Raw genomic sequence first — 21976 nt, 5'->3', positions numbered from 1 at the left:
GATGTATCTTTGTATCTATCCGGGTTCTATTTGACTACCGATGCTGATTATCGTTATCCGTTATTGTTATTGCTATTGTCATAATTGTTCCGCTGCGTTTTTTGCAAGCGCTGAATTCGAAATGGGAAAATTTGGGTTGCATTTTCAGGGCTTCCGCTTTTTTCTTTAATTTCCTGTGTTATTTAGAAATTATAACTTAAACATATTTCTATTTAAATTTCTGTATTATTTAGAATTTATAACTTACAGTTTTTTTAAGCAACCATTATTTAGTTTTGCGGTGCTAACCATTTCTTCTCAATACCCATTTATATATGCGTATATTTGCCAAGTTTTTTCTCATTTGCTGTGAAATATCTTTAGTAGTAGCACTTTTCCCTATTTGCCGAGTCGTAACTCCTGTTTCCCCACCCACAAAAATCACACGGCCGAAAAAGTCTTTGGAAAATAAACACTTTCTGGTGATCTATGTATGGCCAGGGCCTAAACAAATGTTGCCACTAACTTCTGGCCAACAATAACAAAGAGTTTACTGCACTTGTCTGTGAGATTCAGTCTGTCTTCGAGTGTGTTTGTGTGTGTGTGTTTGTTAGGGTGTGAGTGATGTGCCCCACTCCATCCGAAATTTCATCTTGGAGCATTTGTTGCGACTTAATGATGTGCTAATTGGGCGGGCGTATATTTCACTTGTCAATGTGAGTGAGTTTGTCTGGGGGAATTGTGAAAGACATAAACGGAAAAACAGAACATTAAGTCCCACAGTCCACACTCAAAAGGGTATTTAAGATTCGTTGAGCGGAATGTTTAAAATTTGAAAAGTAATTGTTGTCGAAATGTAGCTGGTTATAGAAGTAAATTTACATTTTAAAACAAATATATTTAACTAGAAAATTACCCCGAAGTTTCTGCAATAAATACAACAGCTTGTTCAGTTATAAAATTTCATTTTATATTTTCATCATATGCGCACTTACTTAGCTAATAGGACAGCATTATAACTTCACTCTTTTGTTGTGCTATTCACTCCAAATCCAAATGCAATTGGAAATTGACAATATTGAAATGCAGTTTATTATCGCTAATACTTAGATGACGAGCAGAACTAACGACTAGGCATTACAGCTAGCTGAACTAGAAACTAGAACTACAACTAGAAACGTATCCTACAGATATGTACAACCATAGAGCATGGGTATCCGTGAGTTATGATCCCAAAATCCCTAAGATTACAGGGCCATTGCTCGGGCGAGTCGCACCCGGAAGTCGCGGTAGAGCATCTTGCCGCCCACGGGAACGCGGCACAGGTACATGTCGAGGCTCATGAGGCACAAAGCCTTGCCGTTCATGGGGAATTTCTGTGGCAGTTCGGCGGTCACCTCCAAACCCTCGGATACGGCCATGTTGATCAGCCACTTCCACACATCCGCCCGCGTCCAATCGCGCGGATCCAGTGGCAGACCATCGGAGCCCATGGGATGCAACAGGCTGGTGGTGCCATCATCCGCGCTCATCAGTCGATTGTTATTATTATCAGCGGAGGAGGAGGAGGATAAGGTGGAGGCGGAGGAGGATGTGCTGGTGATCAGGGTAACACCGCCACGGCACTTGTCCAGCATTTGGTAGGGATGATGCAGGTGGCGCCTGGCGGATGTGCTGACGCCACCATTGCCGCCCCACAGATCCTGAGCACCGTTCACCTGGGTGAGGTCTAAAGGTGGCACACGTCCGGCGTATTTGGGATAGCTCGATTCCACTTGCATATCGCTTCCGTTCGCTTCTGAAAGTGGAGTAAGAATTGCTGATTAATGCGAGTGATTCACTTCAGTTTTCAGTTTTCAGTTTTGCGAAAGAGAGAGAGGGGGGCGGTGGGTTAGTACAACGGAAATGCTTTCACAAGCGGGCAATTGTTTTAATCGCTACAACAGCAAGAAACAAAAAACAACAACAGGCGCATACTAATATAAATAATAATAACACGCATACGCCGATTTGTACACATCATAAGTGTGTTGACCCTCGCTCTCTCTCTGCGATTACAGGGTATATTGGCAAGAAGATATATATATTGATTTTGTTAACTCTACAAAATCAGTTTATAAACTTATTATAGCCAGCTTAACAAGCACGTTTGCTATGCAAGTTATAATGTTTGCTATGCTCTGCATTAGGGTATCTGGCATTCGACTATCGGCTGCCAGCACTTCCTTTTCGCATTAATATTTCGTTATTAAATCTGACCTTGCTGCCGGAATGGGCGGCGTCAGCGGATCGAGCGAAAGGAAGCGCTGAATAATCATTACGGAGCTTTGGCTTTGGCTTTGCCTATCATATCGATCGGCGGTCCCATTTGAATGGCTGGGCGAAGGGGAGGGGGGTTTGAAAAGAGGGGGGCGGGGCCAGCGGTAACGGCATGTGGCTGACATGGAAACGCAGGCCAAGCTGCGATTGCGATTACAAGCAAGATGGTCAGAGATCAGGGGAATCCGGCACGCGGAGGATGAGGAAGAGGAGGAGGAGGTGGTGGTGAGGTCAAAACAGAGTGGAGCGGAAATAATTACCCGCCCAATTGGCAGCTGCGAATGTGGCGAGCAAAACAAAGAGCCACCGAAATGGGGGTATTAAACAAAATAAATTTATATATATACATACATACATATGTATATGTATAAGTAAGAAACATCCGCCGACGGATCATAAAAGGTGTCAATGCGAATGTGGGTAAGAATGGCAATGGGAATGGGAATGGCAATGGGAACTGGAAGCCGGCGGAAGAACTGCGTCCAAGCTGGGCAAAAGGGAACCTTAATAGTTTTCCGGAATAAACTGCCGGGAGCTTCCGTTGAAAGGAAACGCGTAAGGAGTCGCAGTGGTTTTTAATTACACAGCTCAATGGTTGGCTTCAAAGAAATTCCCACGAAATGTGACTCAAGCTGGGAAAAGGAAATAGGGCATATCTTTATCGCTAATTCTGATAAGTGTGTTTTCAAAATGATTTTGTTTACTTCATAAAGCAAATATACGTACTTAATAATATTCAGCGTAATAACCCCTATAAATCTATAGAAGCGTATATGCAACGAAGCCAAAGTTGAGATGAATGTGGATTGGAAAGCTGCTATCAAAGCCAAATGGTGATTCACACAGCGGATGCCATAAACTATTTGAAAAATCCAGTAAAGCGACACTCCAGACACCATTAGGTGGAAATAACAAAGCCCTCAACGAAACCCCCTGGTGGAGAATGACCCATTAAGAAAGTCCAAGTCTGGCCGATCCTCAGGCGGTCCACAGCAGGCAGACATGAGGGAATTTCATTTAATTTCATGAAATTTTAATTTTAATTCAATCAAGGAAAAAACTAAGCCCACCCATGAAGCATTGACAACGAAATCTAAAATGACTTATCCATTAAATTACGATCTTAACTAAGCTATAGTATATGAACTCCAATTAGTGTGTAATCTCTGTAATGATAAGCAATCACATCCGCCCACGTTAGAAGCCAATAAAACACTTACGCCCACGTGCGGGAAAAGCGTGTGAAAAGCGGAAAAGCGGAGCAGATCAGTCAGCAATTGTCAAACGGAGCTGTCTGCGAGGCTTCCGTTGACTGGAAGGCACCTCCACCTCCAACTCAACCAAGTTGAGACTCCAAGTTGATTGATTAGTGTTGTCGGGTAGCAAACTATAGTATACCCTATAGCATACATATGTAAGTACATATGTATGTATATAGCATATGGCATATGGCATCGACATTCGAGTTGATCGGCAGCTCGTGCTCAGCACGCGTTGTTTTTCACGCTTCGCTTTGTTTTCGGTGGATGGATGAATGGATGGAAATGGAAAAAGGAAAAGGAAAAGGAAAGGGAAATGGTTTTCAGTTACTATTCGGTTGACAAAAGTCAAATGGCAGGAAGTTGAGTCGTCGTTCGCATATCCGCTGCGCACAGGATGCACGCCCTCATGTCCCTTTTTTTTTCAAGGAAATGCCCGCCAATACACTCGCACAAATAAATGAGGAAATGTGCGCCAGTTTTAATTGCATCCACAAAAACTATACAGTCTGCTCTCTACTCGTGCTACTTAGTAGCAGCCGCTAAACCAACAGTCACACACGCACACACACTTGGATAACTTTAAGTGTTCGAAAGACAAGGAAACGTAAAAAAAATCGTAATTTGAAGTTCGTAAAAATGACGCGTTTCCTGTCATTTGGCGAGCACTTTAAGTGCGTAATTTGCTATCCGCCAAATATATGTGATTCTCGGTGTTTTCGCGAGTGTGTGTATCTTGTATCTTGTATCTGTTTTTGTCGGCGGGTGTTTATGCCCCACAATTTCCTCTTTTCTCCAGGCTGCCCTTTTCATCTTTCAAGCGGCTTCCGCTTCAGCGAAACAGATTCATTTCTTTGTGAATCAAAATTGCCATGAATTTATGTGGGCGACAGTCAAAACATATAATTTTTGAAAATTTCCAAAAAATATTTTATTTACATATGTAAAATATTGTGTGTGTAAGCATCCGTTTGGAGAATCACTGTAATTATAGCGACTAATGGAATGCGCTTTAGATGTTTATTTTTCAAATAAACATTTATATTCTATGAGAAGTCAGCGAATAATCGGCGAGATTTAAAACAAATGACTAGGGATTTGTGGCATTTGCCAAAATGCAAGTCTCATTTTCATTGGCCAGCCTTCAAGGCAAACAAACTCGCCCATTCATCGGAGTGCATCAGACGACGACAGATGATAATCTGCTGAATATTGTTAAAAATAAACACTTTTTCCTCGTCTAGCAGGCGGTTCAAGCGAACCGGATTCCATTTGTGCATTTGTGCACATGCTGCCACATTTTGCCATTGTTGTTGTTGTTCTTGTTGTTGTTGTGACGCATGTTTGCTGATATTACAAATCATGTAACGCCATCGAGGCGAAGGCAGTGAAACTGCATCGTCTGCCTGACGTCTGCTATCGCCGTCTCTGTCTGCCCCCAACAGCCCCATTCATCATTTCCCCGCACACTGAGAGAAAAAGTCACTGCGCCACTCAGAGTCACATATTAAATATCAACTAGTTGAAGTATCTACTTATCTACAATGCAATCTAATCTTATCTATAAAATTCTTAAATAAATCATTCTCTTTCAATATATCCTAAACAGTTCTAGATACAATTATTTTCCTTTATTTCTGAAATTTCTTTTATTTCTTATTTGTCATCATAGCACTTTTTCGCGCAGTGTGCGCCACTGTGGCCCCCAATGTGTGATGGACGGATGTGTGACGAGTTTCGGTCTTGTTGTCGCTGATGCGTTTAAAAATATAAGTACCCTGCGGCCAAATGGCGCCAAATGCATTTCGAATCGCTTTGAGTCTTGTCAACTGTGCAGAAGCGCAAGTAAATTCAAATTGAAACGAAACCAAATGAAATGAACGAAGAAAGTGGGGGATACATGTGTGTTCCGCGTTTACTGTTCGTTCACTCTGTTTGCGCCTCGCACGTGTCACCGCGAAGTGAGTCGATCCCCCAGCTCCACCACCAGCTCCTCCTCCTCGCACATGGGTCAGCAGGAAGTGGGTTCCCTGCGCCGCCCAGTGGCCCAGTAACAGCAGTAAGTGCTTATCAATGTGAGTGGCATAGTCAGAGAGGTTTGTCATTTCCCCCCACAAAGTGCCACACTGAAGGCGCGCTGAGTCAGCTGGGAAATTAATTAAGCGGGCGAGGCCAGGTGCAGATCATGCCCGTTCCATCCTGCAGCTGCAAAGATTACCCAGAACACACGGGGCATGCGGGGCATGCCACTCCTGCAACCCCCGACGCCCATATAGACACCAAACTCCATATCCTTTGCGCATGCGCGCGCATTCAGAATATGAGCCAGAATGTTTGAAAGGAACAGAACGAACGAGAAACGGGTCAATAACTGGGGAAACCACGAAACCATCCAGCCGAATGCATCTTTATCGACTTGGCCGCAACATTTCTGTTTTTGCAGCTGCCGTCTTGGCATTTTAAGTGTCGCTTTGTGTGTGTGCACAGAACGAAATTGTATGGCATTATATGGGATCAGTCGAGCTGCACAAGGTGGTGGTCTTTTCTCTTTTGGGAACTGTATCTTTGGCTCAAAAGTTGTTTAGTCGTATCTTTTGCCTTTGCAAATGCCCGCTTAAACTCAAGATAGATCTTGAGATCCGTATTCAAAAACTCTACGTGAACTTTCCATGTTGAAGTTGCCGCTTAATTACGAAAACACAAGCTTGGAGGTCAATTAGCCAGAGTCACATCACAACTGACAGACAACTTTTGTCGGTTCAGTTTGGACTGCAAGACAGCTACAAACATACATACATAGCAACTATAAAAGCCAAGTCAACTAAAACCTTCGGAATGCTTTTGAGTGTTAATGATGGCCGTACAAAAGCAACAAAATATGTAAACCGACTTACCTTGATCAGAAAAAATAAATGTTAATCCAACAATAGTTTGTCTTGCGAATCGTCGTCGAGGTTGAGTTGTTGGAAAATTTGTGTTTTCGGTTGTATTCAATTTATCAGCCTTTATTATTTGTTTGGTTTCGTTTTGGGTTATAAATATGTTTGGTTGCTAAATGGTATTTGCTACTGGAAAATGCACTTTGCTTCGCTCTCGCTTTTGCTTTTGCTATTGCTCTCCCAGTGGGATTGTATCTCTCGGATACGTTTCGTTTCACAACTTTTGCAGCATATAACGTATTTTTCACGCTCTGAACTACTTTTCCTATTTCGCTATGGCTCGGATTTTGAAAGTTTTCGGTCGCTACTGCAATTGGCTTCGTTTTTCACTTAACACGACTTGTTGCGGCTATTGTTTTGGTTTTCTATTTTTTCTTGTATTACTTCTTATTTTTCTTTTATTTTTTTGGGGTGGTAAATCCAGTTTGCCAGTTGCAATCGTCTGGCGTGCTGCAAAACGTATCTTTGTATCTGGCGGATGAGTGAGTAATGCCCAGAAATGTATCTTTATCTGCGTCTGCTCGCGCGCGCTTCACGTTCTCAACTGATTGCGATCGTGTTCGTGCAGCGGTTTTTGTTGACTGCGCGCTCTTCGAATTCGAGTTCGAAATTCGAATCTCTCTCGCCAACAGCTGTGGGCATGTTTGTAGATCGTGCACTGAAAGAAATTGGGATATGAAAATTTTTAAAATATATATATTTAGTTATTAGAAAACATATAAGTATAGAAATAAGTTGTTTGCATTTTTGAATTACTTGAAATTTTTATAAATTAAAATACTATCTTATTTAATATATAATTTAATATATCATATTTATACATATATCATATATTCCAAAGTGAAGAAATGTAGCATAACTGAATTACTCTGACTTAATATATATACAAATGTGAATTTTTCTCTGTGTACATACAGACCCGCATTTCGAACTACCTTTCCTGCTTATTGAGTCAACAGCTAAGGTCAATGAAAAAGGTTCCCGGGCTGCCAAACAGGAGGAAATAAGACTGATCCCTTGGCCTACAGAAATGTGGGTTAACTTTAGCTGCATGAACTTTTTGTTCAAGGATTAAGGGATTTGAAAACAGACTTTATGGTATTTGTTTTCTTGTTTATAGGGGTATTAGGGACACGAACGATTCATGTACCATATGAATCCAGAGCCAGAGAAAGGCAATCCGTTGGGTTAATCCCTGCATTCGAATGTTCCAAAAATCTTCTTTTGGAAGCTGTCGTCGAGTATCCATTAGTTCTTTGCTTCGAAATACCATTGGCTTAATACTTGTCTTCGCAGCTGATACAAAAGTATTTTAAGAAGCAGTAATTAAAAGCATTATATAATCTAAAACAAAATTGTAATCACACTTATGCATAACATTTTTAGGGGCATATCTTTCTGCAGCAAGAATATTTTGGTTTCTAATTGAAAGTATCTTTTTTCCTTTAGTTATTCTAGATTTTCAATGACTAGACTCGACTTGGCACCTAATTTATCAGCATATACATTAACAATTTTGAAAGATTTATCATTAGGCCATGCACTTGTGCATTCATTTATTCTGTGAGTAACTGACTCATTAATTTCGTTGAACGTTCCTAATTATTCAGCCAGCATGGATCGCAGAGTAATTACAGGAAATCCTTTTCCTGCCGCGCACTAAAAAGCATTTCAATGTTTTGCGGCTGGCACGCATGCCAAGCGATTTCTGGAGATCCTTTTTGGGGATCCAAATCGGAATGGTATACCATATGGCATATATATATATATATATATAGTGTATATATGTAAGCTGTAGGTCAGCCATGTGCCAGGAGCTGTCAAGTGCGTGCTGGAATCCTTTCAAGCATCGCGTGAGGCGGGATCATGCCGCTGATCGAGTTACGCCAGTTTACTTGGAAATTTTATCAGCAGTTGCAGGACCACGACCACGCCCCCTACTCCTTTGCCGCCCCCGCCCACGGGCACGCGTACGCCCTGAAAAAAGGTGCGGAGGTGCGCAGGATCAGGATCAGCTGCACTACTCGAGTTGCAGCGCAGATGCTGCAGCTCCTCTTTGAAGCGGTGTCCTGTTGCGATCTCAAGTGCATCTAATGGCTTGTTTATCAGCAGTTGTCGATCGCCGGGCAAATAAATTGAGTAGGTACCATTTGGCTTAATTGATTGCGGCGTCGCTCTAATCATTTCTAATTGCGATGCGCAGGACGCGCGTAGATAGGCGCACACGGAGAAAAATCCTTGCCCAGAAAGCAAGTCACTTAGGCAGTTCTTTATATCAGTGAACTTATGATTAATGTACTAAGCCAAACGGAAGTTGAGAAATGCTCTTGATTCTAAGGATATAATCATATAGGATTAAGATCATTTTATATGTTTTGGCTAACAGTATCTTTAGTATCCATATACAAGTGTTTTAACATTAAAACTACTTTTCTCATTGGAAGTTCGCTCTACTGTCAGCATGGATACCCTTTCTTTTGGATATTTATTCATTTAATTTATAATCCTGTTTGGAGTTTCTCTGAGTGCACATACAGTTAATCCCCTGCTCATCCTGTCCACATACGAACCCAAGCCAAAGCAGCTGCCTTGCATCCAATTGCAGCGTTTTTTCCCTATTGTCTGGCCAGGAATCGGAATTTGAATCTACGCATTAGGTACGGGCATCTCGCAGGCGATAAGAATCGCCTTGGACACAGGATGTGCAATGAGAGTTGCCAAAAAAAAAAAAATAAAATATACATATATGAATTATAAGGCAGTGGAAGGAGAGAAACGAAAAGGATGTTTACTTAGGCGCACGTACGTGACGCAGTGAGGCAATTTCTGTGTGTCCGGCTGATAATTGCCCAAAAAAGAAGAAGGAATGCCTGGATATTTGCTTAGCTTTGTTGATTTTCAATTACGTGCCCGGGTCCGGATTGTGTTTGCGCATAAATTGCCGGCCAAGGAAGTTAAATCCCCCAACACGATCGGCCACGATAGTTGATTTACACTCATGTTTCTACATCTGCCAGCTGTGTGGGGATGAAGATCGGAATCCGGGGATGGGAACTTGGATCGGGATTTGGGAATGGGGGGCGTGTGCCGTGGAAATATATAGGAAATTCCCAAAAATATCCATTCATACAATAATCGGGGTGTCGCCAGCTATTTATAGAACCCAAACCAACCCCAAACTAAACGATTTACGAGCCAAATATATATAGTTTCGAAAATTTCCTTAGCTCCATCTAGGCATCCAGAGTCGTTAAAGGTCTACAAAAATATACAGAAAGTACTATATGTACATGGGATGCAGCGAGTGTGTTCGAATAGCATGATAATTTTAACGATCCCATCGAGGGGATGCCCCAACGTACCAGCGTAGAACTAATCCCCAAACAGCCTCCAGTTTTATTGGCACTTTCGCCAGACTATAAATCAATAAACAGATTGTGTGGCATCTTCCGTCATAAAGTTTTTCAGCGTTTTTCTTCGGAGAATTTCGACGGCGATGCCGTAGCAGCTGTCATGTTTTTTCCCCGTTTTTCTCGCCGTTTTTCCGGGTTTTTCTCAAATTTCCAACTGAAATCTTATTACGAAAACGTTCGAATCAATCAGAAGAATAATAATAAAAGCAAATCAAGTAACCGTAAATGAAAAAAAAAAGCTGGAAAAATAAGACGCGCTCGTAAAGAAACGGGCAGACACAAACATGGCAACGAAAGGCCACACAGTAGGCAAGGGATCATACACTTAAAGAAATATGTTCTGTTCCTATTAAATTATATTTTTAATAGAATTATGTTTGTAATGTTATTTGATATCTAGAAAATATTATTGTACTAATTATAAGGCTTTTAATAGGTATAATGTCATAATGTTCTATATTTCCTAATAAATAAGTCACATTTCTATGTTCTTGCACAACTCTGTTATTTTAACTATAGAACCTTTAATAGACTTTTCTTATATCTAATGTGATCTTGCCAATGATTTATCTCGAGTGTAGCAGAGATTCCAAGGCAAGATCTGATGGGTATATCAAGCGGGGAGACTGAGAAACTGGGCAACTGGGCACCGAATACCGGAGACAATGGGGCAACAAGCCGCAGCCGACTTCCGCTTTCGTTTCATAAATTCGGATTAAGGCATTTTCAAATGATAACAATGAAAGTAAATAAAGAGAACGGCGGTGAAGAAATGCTCCGTGAATCTGATTAACGGCAACAACACCATTGTCCACAAATGGGAACGTTACAAAAACGTGTCACGTAAATGGTTTGTAGTCCAACCCACCGGGCAATAAACTAACGAAAACCCACAACAACATGCCCCAGAACAATCCACATCCATAGAACGCACATACATAAATAGCAGAAAACTGAACAAACTGGTGTGGAAAGCTCAGCGGATTGTCTCCGAAGGGAAATCCCTAATGAGGCGAAGGCTCTTTGTTAGTTAAACCACTTACACAGTTCCAAGCCGATCACGATTGTGGGCGGATCGCCTCGTGGGGAAGTAGGATGTCTTTATGGAGTGTAAGGGAAGTGATTATGGGCTTAGGGAAGTACTTAACTACTTACTACTTAACTACTTACTACTTAACTACTTACTTACTGACTACTTTTGCAAAAGAAGATACTTTATGAGCAACTCCAAGCTTGTGCAAGATACTTATAATATAGCACAACTTATTTATTTATAATTATAAAATAAATGAATTAAAAAGAGAGATGTTTAAGATGTAAACTCATGACTCAATTGAAAACGAACTAACGGATTTCGTTTGGCAAAGACAAACAGCACAATGGGCAGATACAGATACAGATGCAGATACAGATAGCAATCGACAACTCATGGATACGTGCATCCGCTGAATGAATGGCTCGGCGCATTTGCCAAATATTTGCGCCTAGACAATTGCATTTCCTGCCTGCTAGCCCGCATTCCGCATCCCGTTCGCCAAACAACACATGGGATTAGGACCGCCTCCTGCAGCAGCTCACAACTCACAACTCAGGACTCACAAGGATTCAGGATTCATCTGTTGCTCGAGGTCGTGAGTGCGGGGCACAAATGAAGGCTACTCCCGAGCGGAAACGGGAATCGAGCTGGGAAGGCGCGTACCCTGTACACAAAAAACAGGAGCAGGGGTAAGAATAAGAAAAAAAAAGAAAAGAAGGACGTGAAACGCAGGGAATTGTAAAAACAAATGTTGTCAAACAACAATAACAAGGAAAAGGATGTCCTGCTGAGCGGAGAAAAGTGCGTAGAATGCTGTGCGTTGCAATCAACATTTATACACTGAGATATACACATCAAACTTATGCTCATAGGATGTTTATAAAGTATTTTATACTTTATATGTATGTTTTTTTACCAAGTAGCAAAGATTGAGTTTTTTTTTACATATCATATGAGGACATGGATCTATAAGGACTAAGTGTAAATTAAATAATGTTGTTTCTGATGCTTCCAGCTTAAATAAGAAAATATTGAACAATGTTTAGTATACATTTTCAACTTTCAATCTCTAACCTTCTACTACTATTCAACTTCCACTAATCGAATTTTTCCACAGTGTACCCATCCCGCCATCCGCTCCGCAGGACATGTGGCAAGTCGAACGCAGCAGGGAAACTAAATTAGTTTCTCGTTTCGAGGCAGTGTGAAATGCAGTGCAGGAAGCTGCTGCAGCAGGCTCAATTTAGATGCCGAGTCCATTGTCCGTTCACGTAGCGTTCATCAGGTACGGATTGAAAACTCCCAAAATATTGCCGGTGATTAGTGACTTTTGGTCGGTGGCGATGAGGAAACGCCTGTGGCGTTAATTGTTTGTCCCGGCTCATAGCTGGCCACCTCGTTTGATTTGCGCCGCTCAAAGCGGTTAATCTGGGCCACAGGAAGCGGAAACGGCAGTGCCGGAAGACGGAAGCCGGAAGATCCGGAAATTAGTTGGAAATTTGCTGGACTCTTGCAAACGAGGCAAGCAGACAGGCAAACAGATTAATGCAGATGTGCGTGGGAGAAGACAAGTAGTTGGTGCACGCAGAAAATGTTTATGCACTAGGAGGTATCATTATAATATTATAATAAACAAGAGAGAACGCTATAGTCGAGTTCCCCGACTATCTGATACCCGTTACTCAGCTAGTCTAAGTTCGAAGGACAGTTTTTGGCGGTTTGTGGGCGTTAGAGTGGGCGTGGCCAAAAGTTTTTTGGCAAATAGATAGAAATTTACAAGACTAATACAAAAATGAAAAAATATCAAAACATTTTTCAAAAGTGTGGGCGTGGCAGCTTTGGGCGGTTTGTGGGCGTTAGAGTGGGCGTGGCCAAAAGTTTTTTAGCAAATAGATAGAAATTTACAAGACTAATACAAATATGAAAAAATATCGAAACATTTTTCAAAAGTGTGGGCGTGGCAGCTTTGGGCGGTTTGTGGGCGTTAGAAAGGGCGTGGCAAAAAGTTTTTTTGCAAATCGATAGAAATTTACAAGACCAATACAAAAATGAAAAAATATTAAAACATTTTTCAAAAATGTGGGCGTGGCAGTTTTGGGCGGTTTGTGGGCGTTAGAGTGGGCGTGGCAACCTGAATCGACAAACTTGCGCTGCGTCTATGTCCCTGGAGTCTGTATACTTAATCTCAACTTTCTAGCTTTTGTAGTTCCTGAGATCTCGACGTTCATACGGACAGACGGACAGACGGACAGACGGACAGACAGACGGACGGACAGACGGACATGGCCAGATCGACTCGGCTACTGATCCTGATCAAGAATATATATACTTTATAGGGTCGGAAACGCTTCCTTCTGCCTGTTACATACTTTTCAACGAATCTAGTATACCCTTTTACTCTACGAGTAACGGGTATAAAAATAAAATAATATAATCAAAAGATTTGGTTTGTTAGCCGGTTTATTGCTTGGGAAATACTTGGGAATTTGGATAAAGAAAACTATAAGCCACCACGCGACTGCGCGAGCGTATGCACTGTATGGACCGAAGGATACCCTCTAGGTCCTTCGATGCTCAACAATGCATATATATCGGCGACGCGTTCCGCAGCTCAGAGCCACTTTCTAACGGGCGCTCGACACTCTGCTGCTGGACTGCTGCTCCTCCTCTTGCAGCTGGGAAAGCTGGGCAGATCCTTGGCATCGGCCTTGTCCACGTAGGGTTTCTGGTGCAGCGTTACGCCGGCGGCGGTGCGAACGAGTCGGCGCCGGAAGTTGGTGCCCGCCAGCAGGTAATTCACGGGAAACTGCAGCATTCCGGGTCGATAGTGGGCAATGGGACTGAGTCCCAAGAGGGCGCTCTTGCCAATGCCGCTGCCTCCAGCATTGCGATTGCCGCTCTTTGCTGTGCCTGCCGGACAGTCGTTGGCATCCACTTCCTGCCACTTGCGACCCTCACCAGCCTGGTTGCACTGCTGGCAGCGGGCGTGTCTTTGATTGGATCGCTGTCGCTTTCCGGATGCCTTCCGGCGACTACGTCCATCTCCGCCGCCTGACTTGGAGCAGGGACCGCGGCATCTGGACTTGCAACCTCGTTCACAATCATGCGGCTTTCGCGAACACATACCCGCGCAATCGTGCTTGCAGCGATGCTCCTCGCAGTTGGGCAGGAAAAATGAAGGCGTCTTGTTTTGGGAACCCATGCTATCTGCATCGTGGCTGGAATCGTTTTGGTTTGATGGCACCTTGCCTGGGTTGCCCAAATATTTGGCAATTTTGGGACCGGAACTTTGCATGGATATCGTTTTTGTACTTGGCGTGGATTGCGAGCTCATCTTTCCCTTACTACTCTTTGCGGATCCCAATTGACTTTCCTTGTTGGACTTTGGAGTTTCTGGACTTTCCTGCTTGGACTTTGGTGGAGTCACTTCACCGGGCTCCGAACCCACATTTTTTCTAGCCCTCTTTTTCTTTGCTTTGATCTTTGGATCTGCACCTTTGACCAACTCATTCTTGTGACTCTGCACATGGTGATTCACCTTTTCCGCCTTGCTACTATTATGACTGATGAAGATCTCCAGTGCCTGGGCAATAAGCAGAGCCAGCTTATCCTTGGTCTCGAAGGCCTTTCTGCAAAATTGACAGTTGCATGTGCAACTCTGGGATTGGCCATAATCCGTTGACTGGTTTCTAGTTTGATTCGAGTAATCGGGACTGGTGGATTCTGGCTTCTGGTTGATACTGTGTTTGGAGGGACAATCGTAGCTGTTGCATGGTGCGTAGTTCAGATACCCATCGTCTTCATAGCCTGGATGAATATGATCCACTTTACTTAAAGGGTAGTACTACTATATATCAACTTACCATCTCTTTGGTAGAAGGAATCCCGCCGCCAAGGACCCACATCATATCCGTAGTCGTAGCGATCTTCCCTTTCCGGCTCGTAAGCATATTCCTTGCGATTCGGGTCCACGTACTCGTAGTCTATGTAGCCAGCAAGTGGATTACTCTGATAGTTACTGGAATGGTTGTTGGGATAGGTGTTATGCGCCTCCGTGGGTACATGCACTTGACCACCACCGCGACTTATGGCAGCAGTTAGCTGGTCGATCAGCGAGTGATTGTTGCAATCCTGCAGCACAATTATGTTGAAGGGCTGATCGCCCGGTTGCTGCTGACTGTTTTCATAGGGATTTCCACTTAGCTGATGCCACTGACCAGTTGGCTGATGCTGCTGACCATGTTCATATGGATTTCCACTCAACTGTTGCCACTGACCAGTTGGCTGATACTGTGGCTGCGAGTGCTGGTGATCCTGTTGGTAAGGACACGGCTGTCCCGCTATCGGTTGGCATTGTCCGTGGCACTGCACATGGTAGTTGTCCACGGCTGCCTGGATCTTCTCATTGCACTGCGGACACATATTCTGACCTGGCTGGCGAATCTCCTCCTGGCCACAAAACTGGCATATGGCACAATTGCCGCCCACTCGCCGCTGTGAGGCAAGGTCAAGTTGGGACTTTGAGGATTCAGGCGACTTGGTCCTTGGGTTTACCGCCTCTGGAATACTCTCCTGGGAATTCGTTGGCGATTTATCCTGATACGAATTGTCGCACTGACCTGTGCAGTGAGTTCCTCTGCTGCGACACTTGCAATTCCAATTGCAGGGCTGCACCTTGTAGTCCTGACATCGATCGCAGTTCTTTAGCACGTACATATTCTCGGGTACATTCAAGCTGCCAGGACACGATCTTTGGGCAGCAGGACGTGGGTGTGGACACACTTCGGCCTGACTGTCCTGGGAATGATCTGTTTGGCTACCCTGACCCGCATCTTTTCTGTGCTGCTCTGAGCTTCGGAAATGGCCCATAATTTTGTTTTTGACGAAATGTTTCATTTTTAAAAGAGTTCCAATTCAGACATCAGACTCTAGGCCTATGTACTGGTCGCCTCCACTGTTTTGGCAGGTTTATCCTTGGCCGTGGAGCGCTTCTTTCTGCGACCAAAAATCTGGCGCCAGCTCCAGGCTCCCGAATCGTTGTTACCCTTTACGAAGGGGTCTCCAAATACCCATGCCTGCAGCTGACTTAGTTTCGTATACTTTACGGGCATACCCATTCCCGGAACTTTTGGCGACTTCGGCACCTCCGGGATCTTCTCGCCTCGCTGGTGAATGGGACTCAAGCGGGTCTGAGGTGAATCCCTTGACTGACGTACTCTTAGGAAACTGCCTCTGTAGAAGGGATTCAACTCGGTGCCCAAGTAGGAAGCTCCACGTCGAACGGGCTCGTTAATATCCGCATCCATGGAAGCGGGTGCTACCAAAGATGCTGGTATCTCGGGCGGTTCAGGTCTGGATCTAATGGATGCTGGTGGTTCTGTTCTATTCTGTTCTGATCTACTTGATGGTCCTGGTTCTGGTTGAGCTCTATAGGAGTGGGCATGTTCCCTGGGATGCGAGGAACCTCTAACCGAACTATGAATCTCTAACACGGGCAGTGCAGTCCTTGTTCTTTCCTGGTAATCCTGGTAAGGAATCTGCTCCCTTTCTCTCTCCCGTTTCTCAGACTTCTGGACCAGGTTGGCAGATGGAGAACGCATCTTAAATGGTGGTGGAGCAGCTGGTCTCTCACGTTGCTGGCCAGAAGTTGCTGGACTAGAGTGACCTGCTCTGCTCGGACTCCTCACATGTCCTGTCGACTGGTAAACTGGATGATGACTGTGCATGTTTTGAGGTGGAGAAGGAGATGGTCTGACACCTACAAAAAAAAAACAAAGATCTATGCGTTAGCGGATGGTTGTGTAAATGCCACGATCAAACTAACCCTGTCTGTGACTTGACATCCCTGATGGCGCCACCGGATTAACCCCAGTCATCGCCGCCTTGGCCCTTCTCTTCAAGCCCGTGGCAATAGTGCCGGTCATGTAGTGCGAGTTGCGACCTCCCTGGCAGCGCTTCTTACAGCAAATGGTCAATTCGTATCTGGACTTGGGCAACTTCCTCGGTCGACATCTTCCCAAAGTCTTGTAGATGATGCGGTTGCCCTTCGGGAGAAAACCATACAAAATTAGCTGTCAGTTCAGAGTTTAAAGCGCAGCTGTTATAAAAAGATATTTTATGATAGTGGTATGATATAAAAATCTATTTATGGAAGGTAATCATTCGAACTATGCTCCAACAAACTTACACTGGCCACGTTTGGAATGGAAATGTTCGGCATCATGGGTAGCAATCCGCACATGGGACAGCATTTTTGGGCCACCGCTGCTGCGTACTTCTTGGCCGAGGGAGTCTTCTTCTTTTGGGCCAGAACCTTGTTGCAATTCGGGCATAGTTTGCGACACGACGCACATTTGCCATTCTCTGGGCAATTGAATCGATAGCTTTTTACAGGCTTTTCCATCAGCGTTTCATTGGAGCAGATGGGCGGCTCCTTGCAGGAACGACTGCGATTTTCCGGCTTGGTTCGCTTGCAACTTGACGATCGTGCTCTTCGCTGGGCAGGACAATCCTCACTGCAGCTCTCGTAGGGAGGCGCTCCATGGTCATCATAGGAACGAGACTGAACCAGTGGATTCCTAAGTACCTGCGTTTGGGAACGACCATGCTCCACGTAGTCGTTGGCATCGCTTTCCTCGTCGGAAATGCGATTGCAGGCACTACATCCTTTCCTTGGTGAACTTGTTTTAGTATTTGGTGTGCAGGTTGGCTTGGTTTTGGGTGTGGGTTTCTTGGAAACCGGTGGCGGTGCAGCAGCAGGACATTTGCGCTTGGGCACAGGTGGTGGAGGTGCTGGTCCTTGGATGTGAGAGCGAGCATGACAGCGAACGGGACACGTTTGAGCCGCTGGAGTTGGTTTCCTTAGGTAATAAGCTTTGTCCGGTGTAGTCTTCCTATGAACTGGCGGCCTTTTTGGTGCACGTTCAACCTCACAGCTGCAATCGGAGGATGATAGCTTCATTCGTTTGCTCCTCTGAACCTGCTGCTTTTCCTCAGACTCACAGCTACATTCGGAGTGCTGCTTTTGCAGGCGTTTGGTTTTCTGAACTCGTTTGCGTTCTGGCAACGGTTCTGGACATCCACAACTGCAATCGGAGGTCTTCTTTTGCAATCGATTCCTACGGTGCGCGTCTGGTGGATATTCACTGTACTTATGCTTTTCTACAGCAGGATTCCTTTTGGGACTGTGCTGAAACTCCCTGTATTCCATGTAGTGCGAGGAGGGTGTCCTGTAGGCTCTCCTGCCCGCTGGCCGATCGCATCCACATTCACTTCCATGTCGATCCCTTGGCTGGGATTGGGACCGCACCTGGGTGCGCGTCTGTTGCTCATAGCATTGGTGACATGGTGATCCATGGTTTTGCTGGTGTGTTTCATGGTTTTGCTGGTGTGTTTCATGATTTTGCTGGTGTGTTCCATGGACTTCCTGGTGTGTTCCATGGTTTCTATTGTCATAATAACTGGACTGATTGTGTGGACACTTATAGCTCTGATTATAATATTGATTAGATGGCTGCGGGCAAGTGTTTTGTGTCTGATAATTTCCTCGGTAAGGACAACTGGGATGGCACTCTTCGTCGTCTGGAAGATGGCCACTCCTGACGACCAACGGATTTCGCAATAAATTGGGCTGCTGATGGTACTCGCAATCCCCGCCAGAAACCCTCCTTCTCCTCTCCGAATGAAGCGTTATACCCACGAAATGGGATCCAAAACCTGCGAACGAAGCACTTTCCTTGAGCTTTGTTCCTTGTTTTGGATCCTTGGATATTTCATTGTTGTCGGTGCTCGAGCTTAGACCACTGGTTGCATTTTCAATGGCCAAGTATTTCCCAGAAAGTTGAGCCATTTTCCACTGGAACTTGTAGTTTGAACATGCGTTGTTCCAATGGTTTTTTTGGTATACAAGTATATTTTAATTTAGAGTTATTTCTTATGCGGGAAATGTGTGTAACAAAACATCGGTAGACGCCAACATTTTTGATGTGTGGGTATGACTTAAAACTCAAAGTTGACCTTTCAAGCCGAAAGCAGTCTTTATTTGTAGCAGGAGTAATATCTCAGATCAAAGACGAAAACAAAAGGTCAGCTTTGTTCTTCAACGAAATGATAACATAACTTTGAGGGGGAACAAAGCTGCACTTTGGTGTTCGTCGCTGATCTGATGATGATTTGTAGTCTGTTAGTTAACAAAAAAAGCTTTAGATGTTCTATATATCAGTGGAGTTTCGGGTCAGCATGCGACTATATGCTCTATTCAGAGCTCTGGCGGTCATCGGAAGATCCTGCCACAAGCGCCAGCTTCGCTTCTCGTCGAGATTAGCTCTCAAGGACCTCTGACTTCGCTTGCCTACAATGGGTTTGCTTGCGGAGTGGGAACGAGCACGCGATGGATTCCGAGTACGACTGGTGCGACCTTGTGGCTTGGAGTAATCTGGCTTGGGCCAGTGCAGTGGTCTTCTCATGGGCAACTGCGTCTGCGTGCTGGGATACGGAATGGAAAGATCACGCAGGCGGGGATTCAATCTCTTTCTGGAGCATTTGCGACGAACTAGCCTAAGGTAAGTAAGAGGATTTAGTATAATATTTGAGTTAATATGGTGGTGCTTGAATTTACCTGGGATGCTCAGCCTGGTAGACATTGCTGCACCGCTCGGCGTACTCGTTCCCTCTATGAATCCCCTGATGGTTACCCAGTTTTGGAGCACTGCCCTTCTGTTCGCCATTTGCCTTGGGGAACGTCGTGTCGTCGTCATCTTCTTCTTCATCGGAGGTAACCATTAGGTATACGGAGTATTGCTTTCGAAGACCATCCTGCCCAGATCCTGCCATTAAACGACTCTTCTGCTCCCCCTCGCCCTTCTCCTTCTCCTTGGCCTCGCACATGTGTGCAACCAGTTGCATCAGCGAGTGCCACATGGGATTGTCATCCAGGCCCTTGACTTTCTCCTTCCGCAGCAGCTCGTTGATGTTCATTTTCCTCGATCCTTTACTGGTTGCTGAAGTGGTCGATATGGCTTTCTGGGGTCCGGGCTTTAGATACTTTTTCAGTGGATCAGACACAGTATTCGTGGCTTTGTCGGTCAAAGAAGTGCGACTTTGCAATGGTGGCTTTGATGGATTCTGCTCTGTTGTCAGTGTAATTGTGCTGCTATCGTTTTCCAACTCCATTCGTTTGGAAATGCGATCAAACAAGCCTGGCAATGATGACTTACTCTCCTTGTTGGACAACTCCCGCTTTTCCTGTGTGGTTTTAACTTCTGTTCCCTCATAAGAGAAGTTTTTTGAATATGGTTTCTCATTTCCTGGATTAAGTGGCTTGATTTCAGCATTGGCTGCCGCAAACATGGGAGTTTCGGTATCCGAATCGCAGCTAAAACCTTTGATAAAACGATCTGCTAGTTTCCCAAAATTGAAGCTTTCACATGTATTTGGTTCCAAATGGGTTTTGTGATTTTCCAGCTGCTTCCTTGAAATCTTTTCATGTTGCAGATCCTTTGGATGCACTTGCTCTTTTTGATTCTGCATGGACTCACGCTGTTTGAGTATCTCATGCTGCAGCTGCAATTGCTGTAGTTGCTGTCGCTCTTTTCTCAGTGTAATCAGCTTGGTTTTCCTATTTGGCTTCGGTGGAATGTCGGGCCTAAGTTTGATTTGCTCCACTACGGGATTTTGATATGTGGTAGCGGTGTCACAAGTGTTTCCGATGGTCACTTTCTTCGTTTTTGCAGGACTGATGGTATGATAATCACCTTTGAACTGCTGACCAGCTGCAGCTCTGGAAGAATTCTTCAAAATACCAACTGGTGCTGTCTTCTGCTGCTGCTGCAGCAGAAATTGCCTGTGCTGCTGCTGCACTTGATACTGCTGCTGTTGCCATTGCACCGCATTAGCTGCCACCGGATAATTGAACAAATTGCCTTGATTCAAGTGAAGATGTGGCTGCTGCGGGGTGGATGCAACTCCTACGGCTGGACCAGCACCATCGTAGCGCTGATTTTGACAAGCGGCAAGGATGCAACCTGGCGTCAAAAGAGCTGCCCTGGAAACGCTTCCACTTGGACAGGATCCATTTCCGGCATTGGCATAGCCCCTTTGAAATTGCAGCCCGTAGTTAGGGATAAAGCTCTGAATCGGAGCGGTTTCTCGTGGGGATCTCATCAGCTGGCGCCGCAGTCGACTCAATTTCCGGCTACTCACTTCCGGCGGAGCCATCACCGCCATACGCGGCATGGCGCCACCCAATTTGTTGCACACCGAGTGCCAATACTCTGGCATTGCCGCAACCCATGGACCGCGGGCAAATTGCTGCTGCTGCCATAACTGCTGATAGGCATTCATCGAAGCCTGCTTCGCCGAATTAGTCAGTACCCTGCTCCGCACCATTGTGGAATTGATGGATTTGTTTTAATTCGCTGGGGGTTTACTTCTTCGACTGCCGACTCTGAAAGTTTCTGCTGGGTTGCTTTGCTGTTGAATAGTTTTTTTTTTATTATTTTCCGGTTTATCTGGGGCTTGTGGGTTCATTGAAAATTTTGGATGCACTTTTCGTGCCATATCTGTTATGGGAAAAACCCTGACAATTGGTGCACGGCCTGCCAAGAAAGGTTTACTTATATTATAAAAATGATTGCCTTACATTTTCGAGTATTTTTTAGTTTATTAAAAACATTTTAGAGAATATTTGTATTTATTGTACTATTAAATTAGAAATCTCTTCATTCAATTAGGTTTACTTGTATTAATAAAATTATTGCCTTACATTTTCGAGTATTTTTTAGTTTATTAAAAACATTTTAGAGAATATTTGTATTTATTGTACTATTAAATTAGAAATCTCTTCATTCAATTATATTTAATAAATGTTTTCAAAGTAATTTAAGCACTTGTTACTGACTAGTGTATACCCTAGTTTCTCGCAGTGATACAAAAACTTTGAAATGACGTCACGCGGCTCCAAGTGCGTAACTCCCGTTTCCTCTTTTGGTCCTTTCGCGCATTCCTTCTCTCTCTCTCTCCACCTACGCCATT

At 44.3% G+C, this 21976-nt stretch overlaps 4 protein-coding genes across 4 annotated transcripts; all 4 read right to left on the bottom strand.

Annotated features, from left to right (window-relative positions):
- Window positions 1-927: 927 nt before the first annotated feature.
- LOC6531046 lies at window positions 928-7040 on the bottom strand. The gene is made up of 2 exons (XM_002091846.3): window positions 6452-7040; window positions 928-1777 (listed from the first exon to the last, which is right to left on the bottom strand). Exon 2 carries the CDS (start codon window positions 1758-1760, stop codon window positions 1227-1229), a length of 534 nt encoding a protein of 177 aa, XP_002091882.1. The 5' UTR covers window positions 1761-1777; window positions 6452-7040; the 3' UTR covers window positions 928-1226.
- A 6347-nt stretch (window positions 7041-13387) lies between these two features.
- LOC120321038 lies at window positions 13388-15841 on the bottom strand. Its single transcript, XM_039372290.2, has 2 exons — window positions 14809-15841; window positions 13388-14752 (listed from the first exon to the last, which is right to left on the bottom strand). Exons 1-2 carry the CDS (start codon window positions 15839-15841, stop codon window positions 13557-13559), a joined length of 2229 nt encoding a protein of 742 aa, XP_039228224.1. The 3' UTR covers window positions 13388-13556.
- Window positions 15842-15877: 36 nt separating this feature from the next.
- On the bottom strand, window positions 15878-18954 carry LOC6531044 (serine/arginine repetitive matrix protein 1). The gene is made up of 3 exons (XM_002091844.4): window positions 17133-18954; window positions 16770-16989; window positions 15878-16703 (listed from the first exon to the last, which is right to left on the bottom strand). The coding sequence occupies exons 1-3, from the start codon at window positions 18792-18794 to the stop codon at window positions 15880-15882; spliced, it is 2706 nt and encodes a 901-aa protein (XP_002091880.3). The 5' UTR covers window positions 18795-18954; the 3' UTR covers window positions 15878-15879.
- A 2-nt stretch (window positions 18955-18956) lies between these two features.
- On the bottom strand, window positions 18957-21535 carry LOC120321039. Its single transcript, XM_039372291.1, has 2 exons — window positions 19563-21535; window positions 18957-19501 (listed from the first exon to the last, which is right to left on the bottom strand). The coding sequence occupies exons 1-2, from the start codon at window positions 21329-21331 to the stop codon at window positions 19156-19158; spliced, it is 2115 nt and encodes a 704-aa protein (XP_039228225.1). The 5' UTR covers window positions 21332-21535; the 3' UTR covers window positions 18957-19155.
- Between the last annotated feature and the right edge of the window lie 441 nt (window positions 21536-21976).

Source organism: Drosophila yakuba, chromosome 2R, assembly GCF_016746365.2.
Source record: "Drosophila yakuba strain Tai18E2 chromosome 2R, Prin_Dyak_Tai18E2_2.1, whole genome shotgun sequence".
In the NCBI taxonomy this organism is placed as follows: Eukaryota; Metazoa; Arthropoda; class Insecta; order Diptera; family Drosophilidae; genus Drosophila; species Drosophila yakuba.
The sequence above is the reverse complement of the archived record's forward strand: the minus strand, read 5'-3'. Positions and strand labels throughout refer to the sequence as shown.